Genomic DNA, 24,318 nt, shown 5'->3' on the forward strand with positions numbered 1-24,318 from the left:
ATGTCCCACCCCAAATAACTTTCTTATTTTTAATTTTAGAAAAAGATGTTTTAGACAAAAGTTGTATGGAATTATTAATTGCAAATTACATATTTTTTCTTAAAAACAACTGTATGTTTTCTTTACACCAATTGATTTCTCTCAAATAGCAATGCAGCTATTGATTGGTGGAATGAGTTCTTAAGATGATCTTAAATGTAAGACCGAACTATGAATACCGGCCATAAAATGGAAAATAAGTGAATGATTTTCCGCGCATGCGCGATAGTGTGAAAGTGTGTTCAAAAATCTTATTCGTAAAGCCCGTATTACACTATAGGTTTGTTTGCAGTTGGGATTGACCAATCAGGGAAAAGCAATTTGCCGGCCGGCTAACCTGATTGGACAAAATTTCAACCATAATCGAATCCGCAACATTAACCAATCACAAACATTTCTTCTGACGAATACAACAAAAATAGTCAGAAATAGACTTGTAATGGGGTGGCACCCGATTGACCACGTCGCCAATTGGCCAATTCAAAATAGGACTCTCTGATTGGTTAATCGTTGCTGGTTACCCTAGGCACAGGTCGATATAATTGACTGTGGTCAATCGCAACGTGGCCAAACGGAACGCTCCCAGCAAAGTGAATACTTTTATCATACACGTGCTACATGTTTTTTTAAATTAATTTATTAAAAGAAAGCAGTTCTTTCGATTCTCTTCTCTCCGTTAAAAATGAAGACCAAACCGACTCGTCATAAGAAAACGAACACTTTTCAGGTATTAAAATTGAAAAAAAGAAAATTAATCTAAATATTTATTGTACAAATATTTATTAAAATAGTTGAAGACACATTAAATATTTAAAAAAAAATGTACAAATATTTATTCGTCTATTAAACATGATTTTTTTCTTTTGCACAGTTCAAACCGTTTTCCGAAAGGATAACAGAAATCAACATCGATATCTTTGACTTCGTGCGGTATAAAAATGAGAAATGCAGGGAAAGCAGAACTTATTTTCATCAAACATTAGAGAAATGGAATTTTCTTAACTTAACTGATGGTTATAGCACTTTTCAGAAACAAGTGCGAGACATCATTATACTACCTCAATTAGTTTACAAAGAGCAATATGTAGTCGACACGCTTATGGAGTATCTGAAGAAACGGGATCCCTTGTTTCTGCAGCCTATTCTAGAGTAAGTATTAGTATAGAAAATTACATAGATATATGTATCCATATATTTCATTGTTTTTACATTTGTATGATTTGTTGTTTCTCATAGATTAGTAGTAGCCGTGGCAAAAGATCTTCAAGGAGATTTTTACGAACGATATTTTTTGGCATTCTTCTCTGAAATAATTCATTTATTACAAACAAAAAATGCAGAACAGATAGAGCATGCATTTAATACTATGGCATATCTGTTTAGACATTTGTGGCGATTTATAGTAAGAGACATAAAATCTGTGATCCCTCTATTATTGCCATTATTATCTGAAACACAACCAGACTACATAAACAAACTTGCTGCAGAAAGTTTTGCATTTGTAGTTCGCAAAATCACAGATAAAGATGAATTTTTTAAAAATATACTAGATGTTTTGAAAGATACAGATGATATATCGGGTTATGGAAAGTTATTTTTTGAGGTAGTGTTTGGTGTTGCAGGGCAATTCCATTCTCGTGGCGAGCAAGTGTTATTGATTTACTTTAATACTTTGCAAGACCAATCTGTTAATCAAAGAATTGCTTATGAAGTATTGAAAGAGATTGTAATATGCATACTGCAAAATATACACCCTCAAAAATGTGATATTATGTGGCATGTTATTTTAAAAATGATAGATAATTTTATCGAAAGTTCCAAGCAATTGTTGGAGTCATCTGATAGAGAGCACGCATTAATTCTAGTCTTGCGTCTTGTAAATATCATTATAAGTTATAAAAATGGAAAGTTTATAATTGATTCTGTATCATTGATAAAGAGATTCATTATTATAATGAATACATTGAACGAGGATAATATCCTGCGAGAGGTCTTTAATGCATCTATTGCTATCCTCTTAGCATCCAGAGTAATATTAACGCACGAAAATTCGAGTCAATTGTTATTGAATATTATGGCAGTGGACAATACAGAATTGCTATACTCTGCTGTTGAAAAATTAATGTATAATTTTTCATTTGAGATCTTAGTCTTACCTCGTGCATTGCGACGCAGTATCTCTACTGGATTTGACAGCAAGACGTTGCTTCTCTTTGCTAAAATAATTCTTAAGAAAGCATCACCTTGTCTCAATGGCATAAATTTGCCCAAGTGGGAAAAATACGTTCTAGACGTGCGAAATATCGGAACTGAGAATATCGATTATTTTTTATTGGAATTGAAAACATTATCTACTAATAATATTTCGCTCGATGCAATGAGGCTATTGATAATTTTGCCGCACCTAAAACCCTTGCATGAAGAATTTAAGACTGTATTAAAAAATGGATGGTTATATACCTATCAAAAGATGTTGGAATACGATAGTACAGAAGATATTGCAAGTATCAATAGAACTAGTTTTATATTTTTATTAATACTAGAATCAATAATACATATATTAGAGCCAAGTGAGCTTCACGAGTTTTTTGTAAGATCTAATATAACAATAGCTGATCTCGTTAACAAAAACGATAATAAATACATTTTGAATGCGATAGATCTTTGCTTAACATATTTTAGTACTTCAGAATATCATGCGAATTATATCAATTCTGCATTTTTCGACACATTAAATAACGCTATAGTAAAGAAGCTGAATTCACCGTACAGCAGTATTCGCTTGATTGTAGCACATCTTTATTCTTTATTTTCAAACGTTGAAGATTTGAGAAGATCTTCGATACAAGATAATAACAAAACTGCCATGGAACTTGTCTACTTGGTGGAACGTGAACCCACGACGGTAAACAACTATCGCACTAAATTGTTACATTTACAAGCTTTAGAATTCCAGAGTCACGCGATAGTTAATTTAAATCCAAAATATTACGAATTTCCATTACGTTGCTTGATTGGTAATCTGTACGTCAATTTCTCTCTACTCTGGAAACCTATAAGTATAATTATAGCTAGTTACGGCAATAGAGAGTGTTCACAGTTTTGGCCAACTTACCTGGCCGAATTAACGTCTAACAGTGTGCCAGAAATTGAATGGACATCATCGTTCGATTGCCACGTTATCTCCTCGTTGGAAAGCCAGATAGAGAAGCACGATGACAAACCTGATTTTGAAAATTATAAGAAACTTCTCTGGAAAAGTATAGCGCATTTCTCGCATTACGCCGAGATGAAGAATAGAGATTTAACCGGACTGTTTATCGATTTTGTAAATACAAATTTCTCTAAATCCAACTCCGAGGATGGCAAGTATTGTAATATCGAGAAGCGTAAGGATGTAATAAACGCAAATAACAACTCTAATAACGAGAGCGAAGAAGAAGAAGAAGAACGGAATGAAATGATAAAGATTGCTCATGCGGATATAAAGAGTAGAAGTGACAAGGTGGAATATTTGCTTGCTCAGCTAGAGGTATTTGAAAAAGTGCTAAATCCAAGAATGTTGCATAGAGAAGCGGAAATGTATCAGATTTACTTGGACCTACTTTCTTCGAAAAATGCCAACATACAGAAAACCGCCTTGAATTGTCTCTTTGCGTATAAGCACGAATATCTTTTGCCATACAAGGAATCGCTATACAGTCTGATAAGCGAGAAGAATCTGAAGAACGAGCTCGCGCATTTTAAACTGGATCGCGAGAGCAACGTAATCAAAGAGGCTCATCGCGAGAATCTCATGCCAATAATATTGAGAATTATTTATGCGAAAATGATTATGAAGACCGGCATGAGAACTGGTGGGAAGGCCAGTGGATCAGAACGGCGGAAGATGATATTGCGTTTCTTAAGCGGAACGCAGGAGGACGAGATGATCGTATTCGTTCAAATGGCCTTTCGACCCTTCAAATCGTACATATCGCTAGAGATGGAGGACGGGGCGTTCGACTTGAAGCGGTACATCGAAAAAATCATGGACACAATCGACCTGAGTAACGTTATTCCACCTAAACGCATGCAAAGCACCGTGAAATTGTTGGCGATAATGATGGAGGAATTCGGCGGCAAGATGTCAACGAGACTATTACCGTGTTTGCTCAGGATGTTAATCTGCATTTTGGCTGAGGTGACCGGAATTCTGCATAAAACGGACGAGGTTTACCCGGGATACCTGCCAGCGATTAAGAATGTGCGCACGAGTTGCATAGATATATTGACCAGATTTTTCAAGCACTTCGAGGATTACAATTGGAAGCGACACGAGATTGACGCAGTCTGTCATGTCGCGATATTTCCTTGGCTACAAAAATTACCGGTCGAGGGTATACACAGTCCCACGGCCTTGTTGAAGCTGTTTATGGCATGGGGTGAAAATCCGCGATATCATCCGTTGTTTGCGAAGCATCGAGAAGACGACGAGTCGATCACTCCTCTCCCTTACATCGTGGAACTCCTCTTGAATTCCAAGTCGCATCAATCTGTTGTTAACGCTATTTTATTAATTATTGAAAATTTGTTGACGCTGCAGGATTATGACCAATCCAACGAGGATAGCATGCAAGTGGACGTCCCGCTCTTACCAATACCGACGAATCTTCTTGATGTGGAGAAAAAGGGCGTACTCCCGAATGGAATCAATTATGGTTCCGCTGTTCTTCTACCACACGTTCCTCGCATTTTGGAATTTCTTAAAAATAAACTCCAGAGATCCAATAGAGGTCTAAACAAGACCGAATTGCTCATATTATCGCGAATATCTGAATATGTCACGGATGCTGAGACTTGCGATACAGTGTTGAAACTGATACTGCCTATCCTAGTCAAGAAAGCATCTGGCAACAACAATGAAATCATCGTAGAGCTTTTGACGACGGTGATGAATCTTATAAAAATGGCAAACAAGCCAGAGATCTACCTGCGTGACCTCGCACCGCTAATGAGCGTTGTATCAGACGTTCCTACTCGCAAGCTTCTTCTGCAACTATACGGTGCTATCGTCGAAAGATCCTCGGAGGAATATCGCGAGACGATGATGCATGATCGCGATGTTCTGCTCGCGCTCAATGCGTGGGATAGAAAATGGATTGATCAACCGGACTTTGAGAGAAGATTGGACGCTTTTGACGAGATCAGCAAAATGACCGAGAGGAACGCCATCAGCCTGGAATTCGGCGTGACGGTGATCCACAATTGCTTTTTCTTCTTGAAGACTGCATCGGATTTGGCGATAAGGGATTGCGCCGGTCAGTGCTTGAAGCTCGTGGGATGCAGATTAGCGAAGGAACACTGTAATAATTCCTCGAACCGACGTTATCTGATGGACGACACTATTCTGGCGCTCACAAGGAAAGGAATTATGAGCAAAAACGAGAATGTTCGTCATCAATCGGTAGCGCTTTTAGGATGCATGGCTTTGGAATGCGCGGATGTGCATCCTATCTTGCGGGACATGTCACTGCTCGTCAATCCTACCGATCGCGAGGTCGATTTCTTCGAGAATATGCAGCATTTGCAGTTGTACAGAAGGGCCCGTGCCTTATTAAAGTTTTGTACACTAGCCAAGACATTGCGGAAACCATTCAATTCTCGAACCTTGACGCAATTCATTCTTCCCCTCTGCTCGATGTATTTATGTAACGAGGCTTTCATTAATAAAAACAGCCTTATCGATGCCGCCATTGATACTATAGGAATTGTGTGTAGATTTTTACCATGGCATCATTACGAGATTATCTTGAGGCATTATTTAAATAAACTAAAGAGATCCGTGGAGTTTCAAAAACAACTTATTAGGATAGTGGTAGCGATATTAGACTCGTTCCATTATGATCTTTCAAAGTATAAAGAAGTCCAACAAATTACACAGGTCGAAGTTACTTTGGAAACTAACGAAGTTACTTTGGAGAATAATGCCACTTTGATCGGTGAAGATAAAGTTAATGAAGCGATCGGTGAAGATGTCGAGAAAGAAACTGAAGAAATACTGGAGGAAGCATTAAATGATGAGAACGTCGAGAATGTCGACGAAGTAGAACAGGATAACGAAGCAGTTAAAGAAGATTTACCGATAATCGAAAAACAGACGTTACTTTCGCAAAGCGGAGCGAGGAAAGTAATGTTCAGTATATCAAACAGTTTCTTGCCCCAGCTGAACCAATTCATTATAGCCAGGACGCAGCAGGACAACAGTCATAAGATTAACAAGAAGACACTCGCGTTCGAAACGGAGGAAGATGATTTACTGAGAGTTCCCATCGCTATCGCGCTTGTTAAATTATTACAGAAGATGCCAGGGAATCTTTTGGATGCCAACCTACCGGGGTAAGTGTTTACGATAATATGACTTTTGTCTAATTTAGAAACAGACAATACCTATGTTCAATCTGTTCTCAGTTGTATAGAGATTCTTATATTCTTTTTTTTATTGTATTTCGAAATTACTTCTTTGAAATAGAATTTATTTCAATATAATTCAATGTTTCTATAAATAGGACAAAGTTTCATTGTTTAACATTGGTAATTATACACACTTTTTTCTTTTTCAGAATTTTTATGAAACTGTGTACATTTCTTAAATCACGCATGGAATCTATTCGACGTACGACTCGTAAGACTCTTCAAGAAATTATGATAACATTAGGACCAAAATATCTTCATTATCTTTTGAAAGAAATGAATACATTATTAACAAAAGGTTTCCAAGTGCATGTTCTCGCATATACAGTACAGTCTGTATTAAATGCATTAAAGCCTTTTTTTCAAAAGTTTGACATTGATCGCAATCTACAAAGTATTTTATCTGTAAGTACAATTTTAATTACAAGTTGTAAATATTATGTGTTTTACATCTAAAATCTTGCATATGTATAATATTTCTAAAATATTTATAATTATATACATAAATATATTCTATTAATATATTCTATTAATATCAATATATTCTATTAATTATAAATTATATGAAAAGATATATCGATATAATATCGATATAATTATTCAAGTACGAAAAAATTTCGAATATTTTAATATTTGAATATTTATATTCTTATAACAAAATTTATTTAATTATCAGAATTTTTGAAATATAAAACTATTTTTGTTAATATAAAATTTTCAATTTTGAAAAAACATTTATAATCCTATATTTGTAATATATTTTTATCGCTGCAATTAGTATACTTAAAATTTGATCGGATTTTTGTATCTTAAAGTAATTATTTTTATATAGGTATGTAAAATCGATTTATTTGGATTAACTGCAGAAGAAAAGGAGATAGCTGGTATTGTTAAAAATGTATCAGAAGCAAAAAGTACCAAAAGCTTTGACATTTTACATATATTAGCAGAATATATAACGGAAACTTGTTTACTGGATTTAATCATGCCATTGAATGAAATGTTAATGAAAACGCACTCTTACAAAATGGTAGATAAAATTACGGAATGTCTCCAAAACGTAAGTTTAGGATTGGTGGATAACACTTACATACCATTGAAACGGATGCTCGAATTTCTCTATGGCATTACCTCACAAAGCTTACCAGATTCAACACTAGAAAAAGATGACAAAAATCTTGAGAAAGAGAAAAGTTCGAGATATCTCGAACAGCAGCAATCAGATTGTTTCATTATACCACCCGAACCCAAAAACAGGATGGGTATTAAAGCTACAGCGAAAATTACTAAACATGCCAATGTTCATGTAATAAAAGAATTCGGTTTGACACTGTTTCACATATTCCTGAAACGAAACAAAATCTCCTGTATGGAATACAAATCTCACTTAGAACGTTTCGTGCCAGTTTTGAGCAGTTGTCTAAATTCTGACCATGTTAAGCTATGTACTGTGGCTTTAAAGTGCTTAAGTTGGATGTTGAAGATGGACTTAACTTTGAAATTCGTTTTAATATCGGAAATTTGTACATCCATGTTCAAAATCTTGCATAAATATGCTACTGCGGAATTAAGCAAGGGAGACAACTTCGATCTCGTGAAGGCCACATTCAAATGCATGTCTGTGTTTGTTGAGAAATACAAGCTCAATAAAGATCAATTGAAATGTCTTTTCTATTACGTGGAAACAGATCTGAACAACAACGATAAACCTGCTACTGCTTTTGCATTACTCAAGATCATAATTAACCGGAAAATATTTTCCCCTATACTGCACACTATTATGAAAAAAGTCGTTGAACTGAGCATCCTTGCGCAATTGGAGGATGTTAGATCGCAAGCACGTACTTTATTCTTGTCGTACTTGATGAAATATCCACATACAGAGAAACATTTACACAATCACATTGATTTGTATCTAGCACAATTCGAACATGAGGGCCAATCAGGCCGATTGAGCGCATTAAAAATGATTCACACTATCATCAAGAATTTTCCATCAAAACCTTTAAGTAAATTATGCGAAGCGATATTTATGGACGCAAGCTTCTTAGTAGTAGATGAAGATCTGAACTGTCGAGAAGTTTCTGTGAACTGTATAGAAGAATTGCTTATCCGGATACCTACCAAAAAAGATAAACTATTCAGGTGGACCATGGATTGGTTAAATGATTCTGACATAGCATATCGAGAAATGGGGGCAAGAATATGCGGCATATTTGTGACTACTGAAAAAAAAGAGTTTGATTCACGATTTGATCAATTTCTGCCGATTTTAGTGAAGCAATTTCATGAAAATTTCCCCGTTTCCGACAATGAAGAACCTGACAAATTTGTTAAATTAAATAATGATAATTTAGAAGAAAATTCTAGAGAAAAAAATAGAGAGCCACATGTTATGGAAAGATTACGGGATTTACACATTATCCAAGTCACATTCGTGTTAGTAAGGATAGCAGAACACACGTCATTTTTGACGAATGAAAGATACAAAAATTGGGTCGATATTTTTACTGGTAAGAAATCTTTATTGAAATGAATAGACATTTTTTCAGCAAGTATACATATATATTTTATTTTATATTACAGAACATTGTCAGTCTTTGTTGGGTCATCTACATTATTGGGTTCGATTAAATGCCACAAAATTTATTGGATATGTCTTGGAATGGACTTTTGATAATACTGTGGAAATTTTAAATAGTTCGGAGAATACATCACAAGGATATATGTATTCAAATCCTCTAGCTTTAAATCATTTAGTTTTAGATCTATTAGATCAACTTTATCCAGATATGATATTTGAACCATTTGCGGATCAAGTTGTGAAATGTCTAATTATCATTGCAAAAATATTTACGTCGATTAAAACATCTGATGTGCAAGACAATAATTTATCTCTATCTTGGCTTATCAGAAATTTGAGAAAAGCTATTAATGTAGAAATAACACAAGCTCCTAAATCAATATCAGTAGTAAGAATATATTTTGTTTACTATTAACTAGAAAAACATTTTTATACACAGTGTAAAAAAATTATATGAATTATACTTTTCAGAGAAAGGCAGTGTTTAAATTTATTGGTGGAATAGTAATTAAAATTCGTATGGAACATTTAAACGCAATACTTTTTAGTATCATGTCTCCATTGGTACGAGAGATAACTATAACAGAAGGAACTAATGTTGAATTATGTCAAGTTGCTAAAGAAGTAATTTCTCTGATTAAAAAAGCTTTAGGAAATGAACAGTATATTAAATTATTAAATCAAGTGCAACAAAAACTCGATATTAAGAAAACAGAGAGGAAAAAAGCTCGTACACAACAGGTAAATTAACTTATTTATATTTTTATATTTGTGATTATTTTTGAAATAGAGGATATTTATAAACATACTTTTTTTTTACAAAAATGTAATATACGTAATATTCATTACAGTCTATAGTGGCTCCTGATGTAGCCGCCAAGCGCAAATTGGCCAAACAACAAAAAAAGAAGGAATCAAAGAAAAGGAAAATTGACAACATAAAAGAAAACAAAATAATTAGAAAACGCAGAAAAGTTGATGAACTAATATGAGTTGAAATGCCAATAATTAAAAATTTTTATTTACCAAATTTTCGGTTTGGGCAGCGGTTTGGCCAGCTTCCTTCAGTCCTCCCAATTCTTTGTCCTCTTTTTCGCGATGATGATTGGTTATTGGTCGTCAATAGTAATTTGCTGAGCGACTTGCTTCATTCGTGTCGTTTGACAGTTTGACAGTTTATTTTGTTGTAATAGCTCAATAGCGCGCGCCTAGTGTTATAAATAAAATAGATAATTTTTATTGTCATCAATGTGTTAAATACATAAATACCTTCCGAATCAAACTAATACGTTCTTTTCTCAATTTTGAATAAACATCTTTTAGCTTTTTAAATTTTTACTCTGCGACTTCATTTTTCCCTTGAAAAGTTTGATACAAATAAATAGAAATATAGTATATAATTTTTAATATAAGCAAAAATAAATAATATAAAGATATATAATCATAAAGAAATAAATTAAAATTTTACTAACTTTCTTGAAATTTTTCTAATATAATTACTTTTTCCTTCATTAGCTTTTAACAAGCTTTTGAAAAAACCGCTTAATAACAATCGAACGTAATTGGTTCCTACTTTCAGATCCGACAAATCAGCGTCGAATATTACAAGAATATGACGTAACAGTTTTCTCTGCTAAATTAGTTGTCTCTGCACGTGTTATAACCTAAAAAGAAATTCAGTGTTGAATTAGGATGAGTAATATTTATACATGTATTACTCATGAAAAGTATTATAATAGCTACAGTTTTTAATTACAATATTTTACTCATTTATTTATCTCGTTAAAACTGATGAACATTTAGTAACGAATTTTAGATGATATGGTAATGAATCTGATAAATCTTTACATACACATATTTGTATTGTTATATGCAATTTAATATTGATAATTTTATCTTTATGTGTGATTACAGATTTAGATATATTATTAGATATATTATTTAAATCTTTAAGATATTTGTACACAAATTTTTCGTTTACCTGTATTGGTAATCTTAATATTCAATATTTAATATACATCAGCTGAAAATGGTACAAGCGAGTGAAAGCGATATCTTAAGTATAGGCGGAGTCTTGAATGATTCTGCCAGACCTTTAAAAGAAAGATTCCGAGCTCTATTCACCCTGAAAAACATTGGTAATGCAATGGCAATAAATCAAATCAGTACATGTTTTAACGATCAGTCGGCGTTATTAAAGCATGAGCTTGCATATTGCCTGGGTCAGATGGGAAATCCTAAAGCAATTAATATCTTAACAAGTGTTTTGGAGGATCTATCGCAAGAACCGATGGTACGTCATGAAGCAGGTATGTGTTTAGCTTACACAAATCTTTCATTTGATTTTTGGTGATTTGTTGAAACAAATAAAGAAAATATATATATGTGTATATCTCTATGCTTATAATTTGAACAGGAGAAGCACTGGGTGCTATTGGTGAGCCAAGTGTAATTCCATTATTGGAAAAATATCGTAAGGATCCTGTATTGGAAGTAGCAGAAACCTGTGAGTTGGCCTTAGATCGGCTGAAATGGTTGGAATCTAACAATAATACAGAGAATTTGCAAAAAAATCTGTATTCGACCATTGACCCTGCACCTCCAATGGATATAACAAATGTGGATATTTTAAAGGAAATTTTACTGAATGAAAGCAAGTCACTATTTGATAGATACAGAGCAATGTTTTCGCTGAGAGATATAGGCACCAAGGAAAGCATCCTTGCACTTACTGAAGGTAACATTATTTTACATAGGCATTATTTTAATAGGACAAGATAATATGGAGTAATAATTAATTTATATGATGCAGGTTTGAAAGCCGGTAGTGCCCTGTTCAGGCATGAGATAGCGTTCGTCCTGGGACAACTTCAAGAAGAGGTATCTGTGCCAGGATTGCGAGCATCGTTAGAAAATACAGAGGAAAATGAGATGGTGAGGCACGAGTGCGCGGAAGCCCTGGGTTCCATCGCTACATCTGAGTGTTATGAGATATTGAACAAATATCTCAATGATAGTAAAAGAGTCGTTCGTGAAAGCTGTATCATTGCTTTGGACATGTGCGATTATGAGAACAGTTTGGAATTTCAATATGCAGATGCATTAACCAAGCTTCCTGCGTGAAAATATTCTTTCTCTCGTCTTTAAAATGTGTATAGTATTGCTTATTTATTACATTTCGAATAAGAAATGAAATGTAAGTTATTCTCTTCAACAGCTGTATGTATATTTTCATTCAATGCGACTTTTTAAAGACGTGAAAAACTAACTAAAAAGATTTTCTATTATAAATGTACATATTCTTATTTCCTCAGTCTTAATTTCCTAATATTAAGCTGTTTTTGTGCTTTTAATTTTTATGATCTGTTTTTATTTAACTCAAATTATGCGAAAACTCTAATTATAATAATCGTGAAAGAAATTGCATTTTGCTGTCACATAAGATGATGATTTTTTCTCTAAGGAAACGGTAAAAATTGGCAGATTGAAATGCAGCGATGTATGCGGGTGTACCGCTAATAGTAAATGTCTGATAAGACGCGCACGATACGAACCGGGCATTTCAAGCGGAATCGATCAACCACGTCACGGTCCAATGTTTTTACATTCGCCGTAAACCTCATTTATGCGAATCATTTCTCTATAATCGCGTTTGTATGTGTGTATGCCTAACGTTAGCTATATTCCTCTAGCGGAATTTCGATATTGTCGGCGCTCAATTTCATGAATATCGCGTGCCGCCTCGGGCATTCATTGGCATACAGTCGTAGCTTTTATTACTGTAAACACATAGAAACCTTTACGACTCATATAGTCCGCCAAGATAAATATTTCTCAGTTCTGTTATGGCGTCAAGATGTCGTTTAAAATGCATTATATAGGGAGAAATTGTAGAAGTAAAAGACATTTCTCCCTGATTCGCCGAAGGAAAGAAGCTTGACTTAAACTGAATAATGAAACGATTAATCAGAGTCTGTAAAGCAAGATTGACGCGTTGTAAATATTGGACAAGAAGGATATAGCTCGTCAAATCTTCACCCTCGCGAGTATACTTGATTATGTACTTTATTTTCATTTACAGACGAAAGGATTTATAAAATAAACGCGAAATAAACGCACACATTCAAGCGTAATTTTCAAATTCATCAAATAATATCACAATAAAATATTATCGCTTCAATGTCGCGTGTTCATGTACCTTTTTCTTATCGATTTTAATATACTATTAATATATCCATTAACACGTATTAAAGTATAAAAATAATTAATCAATCGCGAAAGCACGCGCCAAATTTTCTCCCTCTACGAGACTTGTCCTGTCATTAAGAAGACAGTTTAGGATAATGATTTATTTTTGCGATATATATCTTGTGTCTCAAGGTGCTTGTTATATGCGACGCTATCGCTCGTTGTAAAGTATAAGACGATTCTCGCCAAAGTGGGGGATAGGGGGATGGACGGGGGTGGTCGATATTAACCGCGAAGCACCTTCCTTCGCGGAGAACGCGGTGGCAATAGTCACATGCCGGCCGCGACCGAGTACACCCGCTGTGTATTGGCGTGTCCCTCCGCTGCTTCACCTAAAGTAAGCGCTTCGTTTCTTCCCAAACATTAAAAGTATTAATTACAATAATTCGCCAAAGGTTCGACGATATCAAGAAAAAAAAGTAATATTTCGACAACGTTTACAGATTATTTTATCAGGTTGTTTTATCAGTTATTTTTGTAAATACTTTTTACTTGTTATACAATTGCAAGTGATGTACGAAATATTGAAATATACTTGGTCCTATAATTTTTTACAGAGATATATACATATAATTTTCTTTAAATTGAAGTTACAATATTTTTCATTGATGTCGTCGAATTAATGAAGAGCAGTCACATTTTCACAAAAATTCCATACAAAGTTTTTAAATGCATATTAGAAATTGTTATATTTTTGATTAATATCCTTCCCCTTCCTTCTTGATATGCAATTATAAGAATTATAGATATAAGAACTATTTTGATTTTTTTTTATTGTCCTGTTTCCTCATTATATGAAAAATTTTTTAAAACAATTTAAAATATCATAAATATTGTATAATAAAGAAATATTTTGTTTCTACAATATTAAGTATTTTGCGAAGATTTTATCTGTCTATATGTGTGATATAAAAAGGGAAAATTAAAAAAAAATCATTTTTGCCTAATTTAATACAAATTTTTAAAATTAAAGAATATCTTTAAAGTTTTTAAACTTTTTTTCCCTTGTTTCTCTGAAATTATAACTTCTTAACTTAAATGATTAGGAATAGCGATAAAAAGAATAGAAAGAAAATTAATTATATATATAGTCGATCTTTAATCAAATACACAAAGAGATAAATTTAAAAAATTCGTAAAAATTCTTGCAAAATGAAGTTTTGTCGATTCTTGCGAATTTAAAATACCAAGTTATATATATTGATTAATATTAATAAGCCGCAAGAAATATTTCGTTATTTTTAAAATTCTCTATTAAAGCTCGCATTACATTAAAATTTATATAATAATTATCAAGTGGATCTCATTGGTCTCAATTCTACAATTTCGATGATCGCATGTATAATACCTTAAGAAATACAAAATACGCACGTTCTTTCCCTGGATTATGCAATCGCATTTCGTGTGTACTACTTTTTTACATGGAGTTCGTGTCGTGAGAGATTTAATGATAAACTTAGCGGTTTTCCTCTTGCAAGACTTGTTCGAAATACGTATATTTTCGCGGATATGAGTATACAATGAGTGCATAAGAAACGAATGACATCTTGTGTGTTTGACATGTTTTGATCAGTCTTCCTTTTATTTATGAGATATTCATTCGTGAAATATGCATCTCGACTCTCGGATACACGAGATTGGCTGTCTTTATGTTAATGTCAATCATGAGCATCGTACATCTTTCGATATGCCGGAAGCAAAACAAACGTCAATCATTCACGATTCCGGAAGGAAATTGTCGCGAATAAGGAATCGTGTAACGTGCTTCGACGGACGTTTAGGAGGAAGGAGATTTGACATCTCACAGCCGAATAATATCGAGAGGGTACTGAGAGAGGGTACTGTAATATTTAAATTAAACGTAACGCGATTTACGCGGCACAAGTTGCATGTTTCTCCGCCGACATGTGGCTTCCCGCTCTTTTGACGTCATAAGCTGATATATCTGCAAACACGAAGCCTTTAATTTCATTCTTGTTTAGCAGACATGGGTCATTTTTATATTTAGCAATTTTTTGCAGAATATATGTTTGAATCGTGAAAGCAAATCTCGTACAACGTTGAGCAAAATTACATTTGCCGTTTTTTGAATCACGATAGATTATAAGAACTAAACACGAAGCCTTTAATTTCATTCTTGTTTAGCAAACATAGGTCATTTTTATATTTAGCAGGTTTAAATTTTTTGCGAAACATGTTCGAATTGTAAAAGCAAATTTCGTATAACGTTGAGCAAAATTACATTTACCGTAATTTTTTGAATCACGATAGATTATAAGAACCAAACACGAAGTCGTTAATTTCATTCTTGCTTAGCAAACATGGGTCATTTTTATATTTAGCAGTTTTAAATTTTTTACGGAACATATGTTCGAATCGTGAAAGCAAATCTCGTACAACGTTGAGCAAAATTACATTTGCCGTAATTTTTTGAATCACGGTAGATTATAAGAATTAAACACAAAGTCTTTAATTTCATTCTTGCTTAGCAAACATGGGTCATTTTTATATTTAGCAATTTTACATTTTTTGCGAAACATGTTCGAATTGTGAAAGCAAATTTCGTATAACGTTGAGCAAAATTACATTTACCGTAATTTTTTGAATCACGATAGATTATAAGAACCAAACACGAAGTCGTTAATTTCATTCTTGCTTAGCAAACATGGGTCATTTTTATATTTAGCAATTTTAAATTTTTTGCGGAACATATGTTCGAATCGTGAAAGCAAATCTCGTACAACGTTGAGCAAAATTACATTTACCGTAATTTTTTGAATCACGATAGATTATAAAAACCAAACGAAGTCCTTAATTTCATTCTTTAGTAAACATGAGTCATTTTTATATTTAGCAATTTGCCGTAATTTTTTGAATTACGGTAGATTATAAGAATCATCGCTTCGGTATTACGTGTCGATCGTTAAATTGCATACTCCTATGTTAGCATATCCGGTCTTTACAATCTTAGTTAATTAACTTTGTAGAGAGAATCGATCTATCCTTTCCTTCCTTGCATTACTTATCATCATTACTGCTATTCAATTTTAAACCTTGGACGTTTTTTCGCAATATATTAATATTACACAAGTGTAAAAATATATCCACACATTAAGTCGAAAGTTCAAAGGTAAAAATTTATACAAATATATCAATAGAGTTTTATGCAACTTTATGCAATTTCCAGGAGTTTGTTTTTCATGTCGTTAGAACCATCGATGAGCGATCAGGCATTGTCGGATTCGCGATCGCGGGAGATGATGAAGGATAATCGGTGGTTCCTGAGAGACGAGACGTAGGGGGATATGTCCGGTTGCTTGTCATCATCTATGACAGGATCGACAGATGCGGGGCCCCTGCAGCCCCAGGAAGACCCCGTGCCGCCGTCGACCTACGATCTCAGGCCGTTGTCAGAGGGCAATGGCTCGTCGGCTCGACGAGGCAGTCGTCATCGTCATCAGCCGCGACGTAGGATGACGTCCGCCCCGCCGTCCGGACAGACGATACAGCTTACTCCACTTTGGGAACACGTAGTACGCGTTGACAGCATAGATTCTAACGTTATATTTTATTTTGTCTGATACTTGTATCTCCATTTTTAAGGATTATAGCATTTTTTCTCGATTTTACACTATTTTTTTCGATTTTAATTCGATTTTAATTTCGATTTTAATTCGATTTTTATTTTTTTTTATTTTAATTCTACAAATTGCGTCTATGACATGTGTTTCCTCCTGCCAGGTGCGTACGCGTAGGTTTCCATCCGAGGTTGACACGCAGGCCACCTTCGTTGAGATCTCCGAGAGACTTCGAGACCCGGAATGGGAGGTGCGCCAGCACGCTCTGCGGGTATTAATGGACGTTCTACCGACGTTGAATACCGATGCCGTTGACAAGGTCATGCAACCGGTGGTGCCGGAGCTGATCAATAATTTGGGGCATCCAGCGCCGGCGGTACGCAAGGGCGCCTTGGACGCGCTGCGGGTCTACCTCGTTCACACCCCCAACAGGGACAGCGTGGTCAAAAATGTAAACATCCGCAATGCGCTAAAACAGAAGTTTTTCTCACATTTTTTCAATATCCAATTAAATTAATATATCCAATTATTATAAATCTAAATTTCTCACCTCTTTTAATTTTATTTAAAATTTTATTCTATAAATTTTATTTTGTTAATCGAGGGAAAATGCTCGCCCATATAATTTCTATGAATATTATCTTTTCACTATAAGTATGTAGATTTTTAAAAATAATCTATTCATGAATAAAAATTAAATTTGAAACACGCGAGTTTCTAGATCTCTTTCGCGATTTTTCACGAATTTTTTTTATAAATAATATGTTACATACCGAGGAGTGTTTGTTACAGATTCTTCACGATGGCTTGAACCGACCAGATGCTCACAATCCATTTCAGACGAACGTGACGACGGGCGTAATTCTGAGCGCTCCGTTGCTACTCTTTCCATCGTCTAATAGTCCTCCACCGACTACGCAGATCCTCAAAGACGCCACGATCGCCTTCGCCGCACGGCTGGTCCAGGTACCGCACCAGGAGGCCGTTCTCAAATCCCTCATGAAGATTCGCGATGAGGTCGGCGATGAGGAATTCGAGAGTTACCTGGCGGATTACGACGACAAGCTGAAGAAGAATATCGATGTTCTTTCCAAGATTTATAATATCAAGCCGAGCAAGAGGAAGCGAGAGAGAAATCGCGCGCAGGATATCGTAAAAGCCGACACGAAGGAACGTACCTTGAACAAGTCTTGGGATAGCGACAGCGACACTTCCGGTATCGCCGAAGAGGAGGACGAGACGTCGAACATACCACCAGCGAGAGTCGTTTTGGAAACCGAGATCAAGTTCAATGAAGAGACGGCCATCACGATGACGATTCTGGAGGAGAAGGATGAGGACGAGAGCGAGGATGGCGGAACCGGCAAGGGCGAGAATTCGTCTCCGGATAAACGGAAGACCCCCAGACGCGTCCGCTTTGGCGGTGAGATCGTCAAGCTGAGGACACCTGACAGCGACGAGACAGAATCGATCGACATAACGCCTAAGACGAGGATCCCGCTTCCCGTGTCGCCGGCCACCAAGATGCCGGAAACGACCCGGAGACGACCTTCGTCGCAACCGTGCAGTCCCCATGCGGGTGAAAAGCGGAGATCGAAGAGGGTTTCCAGGTCGGCCTCCAGCAGTCCTAAGAGGGAATACACGCACAATGCGCAATTGAGTCCTAAAAAGAGTATCCTTACGCGGACGGATAGTCCTCTCATCATTATCGATCCTGTAACGGAAGAAGCTAAGAGAATAAAAAAAGATAAGAAAAGCGACGAAGTCTCAGAGAATAAAGATTCTTTCAAGGTAAATGGTAGTTCAAAAGAAATTAACGAGATACCGAAGAAGGAAGATATCACTTTATCAGCTCAGACAACTTTGTGCTCGACAAATAAAGAAGAGAAACTGACAAAGAACAATGAAAATAATCGAATAAAGAATGAAAATAACTTATCCAAGGTAGCTCAAGTTGCAGCAGCATCCAAGAATGTGTCCTCGAAGGGAGAACAAGAAGATAACAATGCGAGCGCGATTGACGAGAACGTTTCCGAAACTACTTCGCGGAGAGAAAAAAATTCATCTCCGACCAAACTGTCGGATCCGAGTGATCAAAAGACGATTAAAGAGAATAAGGACGAAGCGGAAAAAGGACGCTTGAACGAAGACGTGCGGAAAACATCGGAAATCAATTCTGATTGCGATTTTTCCAACAATCTCCCATTCGGATCGCCGATTAACAGTGAATGCGAGTCGCGAATAGATCGCCTGGTCGGCGGTGATTTTATTGATGATGACGAACGGGAGGAAGGGGTGCGTATTTTCGGCTCGATTACGGACGATCGGACGAAATACGACGACGGCGAGATCTCCGTCAGGAACGACGATGAAGGACGAAGGAGACGCAGTCAATGCTTCGACAGGAAGAGCGCGTTGGAGGGAAACGGAAGTGTCACCTGCAGCAGCAGCGAAGGCGAGGGTAAACCGCGAGAACCCAGCTGGGAGGAATTGGGCTTGGTTGATCAAGAGGTGTTGGACGATCTGCACAATAAGGTGAGTGGATTCGAAAATATTATTTGATAAATTAATAAATACAATCAAATATTTTATATATATTGCAAATTTACTCTATATAATATATATTAGTTTCTTTTGTAAAAAATTCTTGGTATAAATGTATATTTTTTATCGCTTGTGAAAGTTCAATCTTTTTAATATCGAGATGAACCTTTTATTGAGATCTTTTTATAACTGCCAAAAAAAACTATATTTTTGAATCTTTAAAAATTTTTCCAAATAACACAAATATATATATCTAACTAATTTAATTAGAGGAAGAAGGTGAAATATTTTATATTCGTGTGATTTATTTATGTAAATTAATTTTTAATCAAGCTATAAATTAATCGCACTAATTTCAAATGCGAATATAATTCAATATAACATAAAGTCGAAATAAAATATTTGTATATTTATTTATATCTCGTTAGAGACATTATATATCCAACTAATTTCTTATGCGAAAATATTTGACATTTCCGTCGAGGCAGAGTGACGCTTCGCTTGGAACTCGGGGCGGGGATTAACATGCTCATTTGAGGACCCTTGACTTTAGGACAGGTCGCCGGTCCGATACATTAGTATACAGTGAGAAGTAGGTCGATCGATTCTCGTCGACAAAAGTTCGTCGCGTGACGTAACGTGATTTAAGCTCCATCAATTATCGGGGTTACGTGTGCGCGCGTACACAGGCCCTTAATGTATGTCTTTTTCTGCCCTTTTTTTCTTCAATCTCATGTACACGAAGTACTTATATTTTCTGTTCGATGTTTCCTATCGAACGTCATCACGATAGTGTCATTATTATAAAATCGCGTCTTGATAAGCCGTAGACAGATTAGACGCAGAGCTTCACGCAGAGACCTCGATTACATTCGATCAACTTCAATTAATCCGCGGATGTGGCGTACTCGTAATAAATATCGGGCGAGTAATCAAATAGCTCAAAATCCAGTCTCAGCTTCTCGTACAGTTTTTGCACCGTCGCTCTATTTAATTGACGAAAGTATATCCTGGAAGCGTTGAGGTGACCGTTGCTATGTCTCCATCTAGGCTTGATCTTGTCTTGTAATCCTAACTTATTGATGGCGTACACTTGATCTCGCCACAGCGATTCCACCTGCGGAATTAACGATACATTCGTGGAAAGTTTAATACGAAGGGAGACATTTTTTTATGAAAAAATTTATCACGAATTTAATCTTCTAAAAGATGCATAAGACATTCGAGGATTGCGCGACACATGACAAATAGTAATTTCAGGTGCGAGTGCAGGTTATGACATTACTTACATTTGCAATGATATTGTAATTGACGAGGCATGGCGTGCAATAGAGGTAATACGGCATCCAGTGATCATCGCCATAACTTCCGAGATCGGTATCGATCACATAATCGACAAACTCTCGGAAGGTCGGTTCCACACCAGCTGGAGACGGCGTGTTATCGCGTCGGATCACCTGATCCGGTCGTGGTTCGGTGAAATTTTTCCCTGAAGATTTAAATAAAAAAAAAGAAATTATTGAATCTATATATCGCTCTCTGTATTTTCTATAAAGTTGGAGGAATCGGATACTTTCTTCGTTTCTTAAAATTACAAAAAAAAGAAATTGATTATGAGATATTAACCAGTTCACTGGTAATGGCCCATAATATGGCCAAAAAATAAATGCCACAACTGGTAATGGCCCAAATATGTCCACTATGAATAACTTTGCCAATTTTCAACGGATTTGCATGAAACTTGATACACCCACATTTTTTGGGTCGCTGATGACAAATTTGGGATCGAAGTTTTAAAATTCAAAATGGTGGATTTAATATGGTGAATTAATTTTATTATTCTATTATTATATTTGTTATTCCATTAGAGAAGATTCAAATTCAATATGTTCAAGTTTGAATGTCTTGAACTAATCCGTTATCTGCGACCAAAAAACGTATCGAGTGTGATATATTTCCATAATGGAATATCAAAGTTAATCACAAGAAACCGTCATATTGGATCTGCCAGTTTAAATCTTGCAATTTTGTCTATAGATTCATCACAAGAGACTCGAAAAACGCGAACATATCGAATTTGATCTTCTCCATAATGAAATAAAATTAGTCCGCCATATTTAATTCGCCATTTTGAATTTTGAAATTTCAACCTTTGATTCGTCACCAGCGACGCAAAAAAACCCTTTATAGATAAACTTTCATGTAAAATACAAATTTATTTATTGGCACCAGTTTTGGCACAAAACGTTGATTTCGGGTATATCAGTGAACTACACAGAGAAAAATATCATTCTACCAAGAAAAGCGATTACTCAGTTTATTTTTCTTTTTTTAAGTAATAGTTTTCTTCAACAAAGAATATATTCTTGATAATAATCTTAAAATATACTCATCACAAGCGTTAAAAAATCTCATTATCATGTACTCAAAAGAAGAATTTTTTTTTCTCTTCAAGAATATTGTAAAGTTGTATCAAAGAAAAATTGAACTTACTTTACGTCAACTCTTGCAGTAAGCAAACCAAATTTTTGTTTTAATTTAATATTCTTGACTAAAATATTGCACTTACTAAAATTCAGAATATATTCAATTAAATTTAATGCTTGTGGTAAACTTATGATATATTTGCGGATATACAAACTTATGATATACTTAAAATAAATAATATTTACTTGAATACAGTATACATTTTTCTCTGTATAGTTAAATATAAATTATTGAATTTGATTCTTATATGCGCGAAGAAAAACATATAATGATCGATACTTTTTCCCTCTTTTACTTTCTCGTGACTTACTGCGATACTTCCTCACGATCTTGGCTCCGTACTTGCGATAAAAATGCAGTGTCCCGTGTTCCCGGCCAGCAACACAGTTCTCGAGTTTATCGCGATAGGCGCTCAACAGCCTCTCAAACGGATGTCGAACGACTAAAAGTCGTCTACTCGCGTTTAAGACTCGTTCTGCCTCGGGATACTCGAGTTCCGGTATCGCCCTCCTGGCGATGGTCGACAATTGTTGCTTGCCAGGACTCAACGTCTCCATAGACACATTCATCAATAGGCAGAGATTGTAGAGCCAGGTCGTAGTTCCAGCTTTGTACACCGGGCAATACGATATATTGTGTTCTCTACGTGGCATATTGATGTTATCAATAAGTTGATATTAATTTAATCGATTTTTCATCATATCAAAGTGTTCTCTTTTTTTAATGAACCTGTCCATGTAGAAGATGCTGTACTGCGGCGTGGGCGGATGTTTGAACAATGAATCTTCGGCGAGCTTTCGATAGATGCCTAAATTATACTTTTTGCATACTCTTTCGACGTTCAATAATCGTCGTGTGTTATCCACTTCAGCTTCGATCTAAAATAAATCACCAGATTTTTCTCTTAAAAGACAGAATTTTATAATAGATAAAAGGGATCAATTTTTATCTAAAAAAAATGTAATATAAATTATACATATAATTTTATGTCTTTAAGATTTATTTTTGATACTTTCAAGATGAACTCTAATATTTTTATTTAACTTTAAATTATAATATTTCCATTTAACTTTAAATTTAATTTAAATTTTAAAAACATTATTACAAGATTACATGTATAACTTGCGTTAACGCTTTTTAAACAGAAATCGTTTTATTTCTTCTTCATCGATCATTAATAGAATGCAACGCGTGACTCACCAATAGCTTTCTCAATTCATCGGCAACGGGAAGAGGTTTATCCTCGTTTCCGACAATGATAATAGACAATTTTAACGTCAACAAGATAACACCGAGACAGACGACGATTCGAAGTAACCGAGAGAGCACACGCTTCTGTTGCCTCGACATGATCGAGACACGGTTTGCACTTATTCCGAATTCACAAATATATGATCGTCTCGCGTATCCATCACTTAGAACTGTTAGAACACAACGGTAGATTCTCTCTAGAGTTTGCGAGACAAATACATTCTCTGCATCTTCAACGCGTCGACTGACCGGTTTTGTATTCACCAATTGTGATGGATCTAGAGTATCACCGGCCCCGAGCTGATCGTTGATACCATCGCGATTATAATTAAGTATCACTTATAGAATATTTGGAAACTATCGGATGCCTTTTTAATAACCGAGTTAATTTTGAGACGATGATTCTTGACGTAAAATGATTTAACAAGGTACAAAGAATGAATAAATTGGTTCGATGTCGATGAACGAAAGTCCACTCCTGAGATTTGAGTGGGGAACGTCATGGCCGAAGACGCCTGGATCGTTCTCCGCATATTAATTCCGTTAGTTCAGCTATTCAAACAAAATCAAATAATTCAAATAAAATGGATACCTATCGCTCTTTCGAGCGATAACGAGCGATTTTAACGCCAGCGTAGACCAGATTCGATTAAATCTCTATTATGCTCGCGATACTAATCTATATGTACGAGTATCGTACATCCCGACGACGGTCACGATTGTCACAGGTGCGCTTTATGTTCATTCAGCGAGTAACTTCAAGGTCACTGCACTAGACCTTTTTATGAATGCACGCGCGGCCTCGGCCTCGTCTGCGAGAGGTCTATGAAAATAAATACTCTTATCCCCCGCCCACGCGATCGATTTCTGTAAATCGTTTGTGTATCTGAAAACGAATTATGTATGTATCTCCCAACTTTGACTTTTTGCAACACATATCGCTCTGCATAATTGATCTACGATGTCACCTGTAGGTTCTTGGAAACGTACTACTTTAGACTCAGTTCTCTGTACTAGATAAAAGTTTAATGGAAATTGCGCTATTTATCGTTCGATGTGAATGTTTTAATTTTCCGCATCGAGTATCTTATTTAAATTATATCAATGACCGTTAACATTAATTTTAATTTTTGT

At 35.4% G+C, this 24,318-nt stretch overlaps 4 protein-coding genes across 6 annotated transcripts in view; 3 read left to right on the forward strand and 1 right to left on the reverse strand.

The window, feature by feature from the left end:
* Positions 1-603: 603 nt before the first annotated feature.
* Positions 604-10,321, forward strand: LOC105251446 (small subunit processome component 20 homolog). The gene is made up of 8 exons (XM_011258277.3): positions 604-766; positions 911-1,188; positions 1,276-6,417; positions 6,642-6,897; positions 7,325-9,005; positions 9,079-9,464; positions 9,548-9,817; positions 9,928-10,321. The coding sequence occupies exons 1-8, from the start codon at positions 722-724 to the stop codon at positions 10,066-10,068; spliced, it is 8,199 nt and encodes a 2,732-aa protein (XP_011256579.2). The 5' UTR covers positions 604-721; the 3' UTR covers positions 10,069-10,321.
* A 669-nt stretch (positions 10,322-10,990) lies between these two features.
* Positions 10,991-12,383, forward strand: LOC105251444 (deoxyhypusine hydroxylase). Its single transcript, XM_011258276.3, has 3 exons — positions 10,991-11,385; positions 11,493-11,813; positions 11,889-12,383. Exons 1-3 carry the CDS (start codon positions 11,106-11,108, stop codon positions 12,197-12,199), a joined length of 912 nt encoding a protein of 303 aa, XP_011256578.1. The 5' UTR covers positions 10,991-11,105; the 3' UTR covers positions 12,200-12,383.
* A 933-nt stretch (positions 12,384-13,316) lies between these two features.
* LOC105251443 overlaps positions 13,317-24,318 on the forward strand; it is a 29,531-nt gene continuing 18,529 nt past the window's right edge. For 2 of the 3 annotated variants that reach the window (XM_025414834.1, XM_025414819.1), the window contains exons 1-3: positions 16,630-16,857; positions 17,066-17,353; positions 17,695-19,437. In XM_025414834.1, coding sequence (XP_025270619.1) covers positions 16,630-16,857; positions 17,066-17,353; positions 17,695-19,437 — 2,259 coding nt within the window. Of the gene's footprint in view, positions 13,662-16,534; positions 16,858-17,065; positions 17,354-17,694; positions 19,438-24,318 lie in introns of those variants that run through there. The other variant, XM_020027540.2, reaches the window with a different exon arrangement.
* LOC105251442 (carbohydrate sulfotransferase 11) lies at positions 19,826-23,558 on the reverse strand. Its single transcript, XM_011258273.3, has 5 exons — positions 23,134-23,558; positions 22,663-22,811; positions 22,244-22,575; positions 20,736-20,935; positions 19,826-20,563 (listed from the first exon to the last, which is right to left on the reverse strand). Exons 1-5 carry the CDS (start codon positions 23,281-23,283, stop codon positions 20,333-20,335), a joined length of 1,062 nt encoding a protein of 353 aa, XP_011256575.1. The 5' UTR covers positions 23,284-23,558; the 3' UTR covers positions 19,826-20,332.

Source organism: Camponotus floridanus, unplaced genomic scaffold, assembly GCF_003227725.1.
Source record: "Camponotus floridanus strain SB8 unplaced genomic scaffold, Cflo_v7.5 scaffold1, whole genome shotgun sequence".
Taxonomy (NCBI): domain Eukaryota; kingdom Metazoa; phylum Arthropoda; class Insecta; order Hymenoptera; family Formicidae; genus Camponotus; species Camponotus floridanus.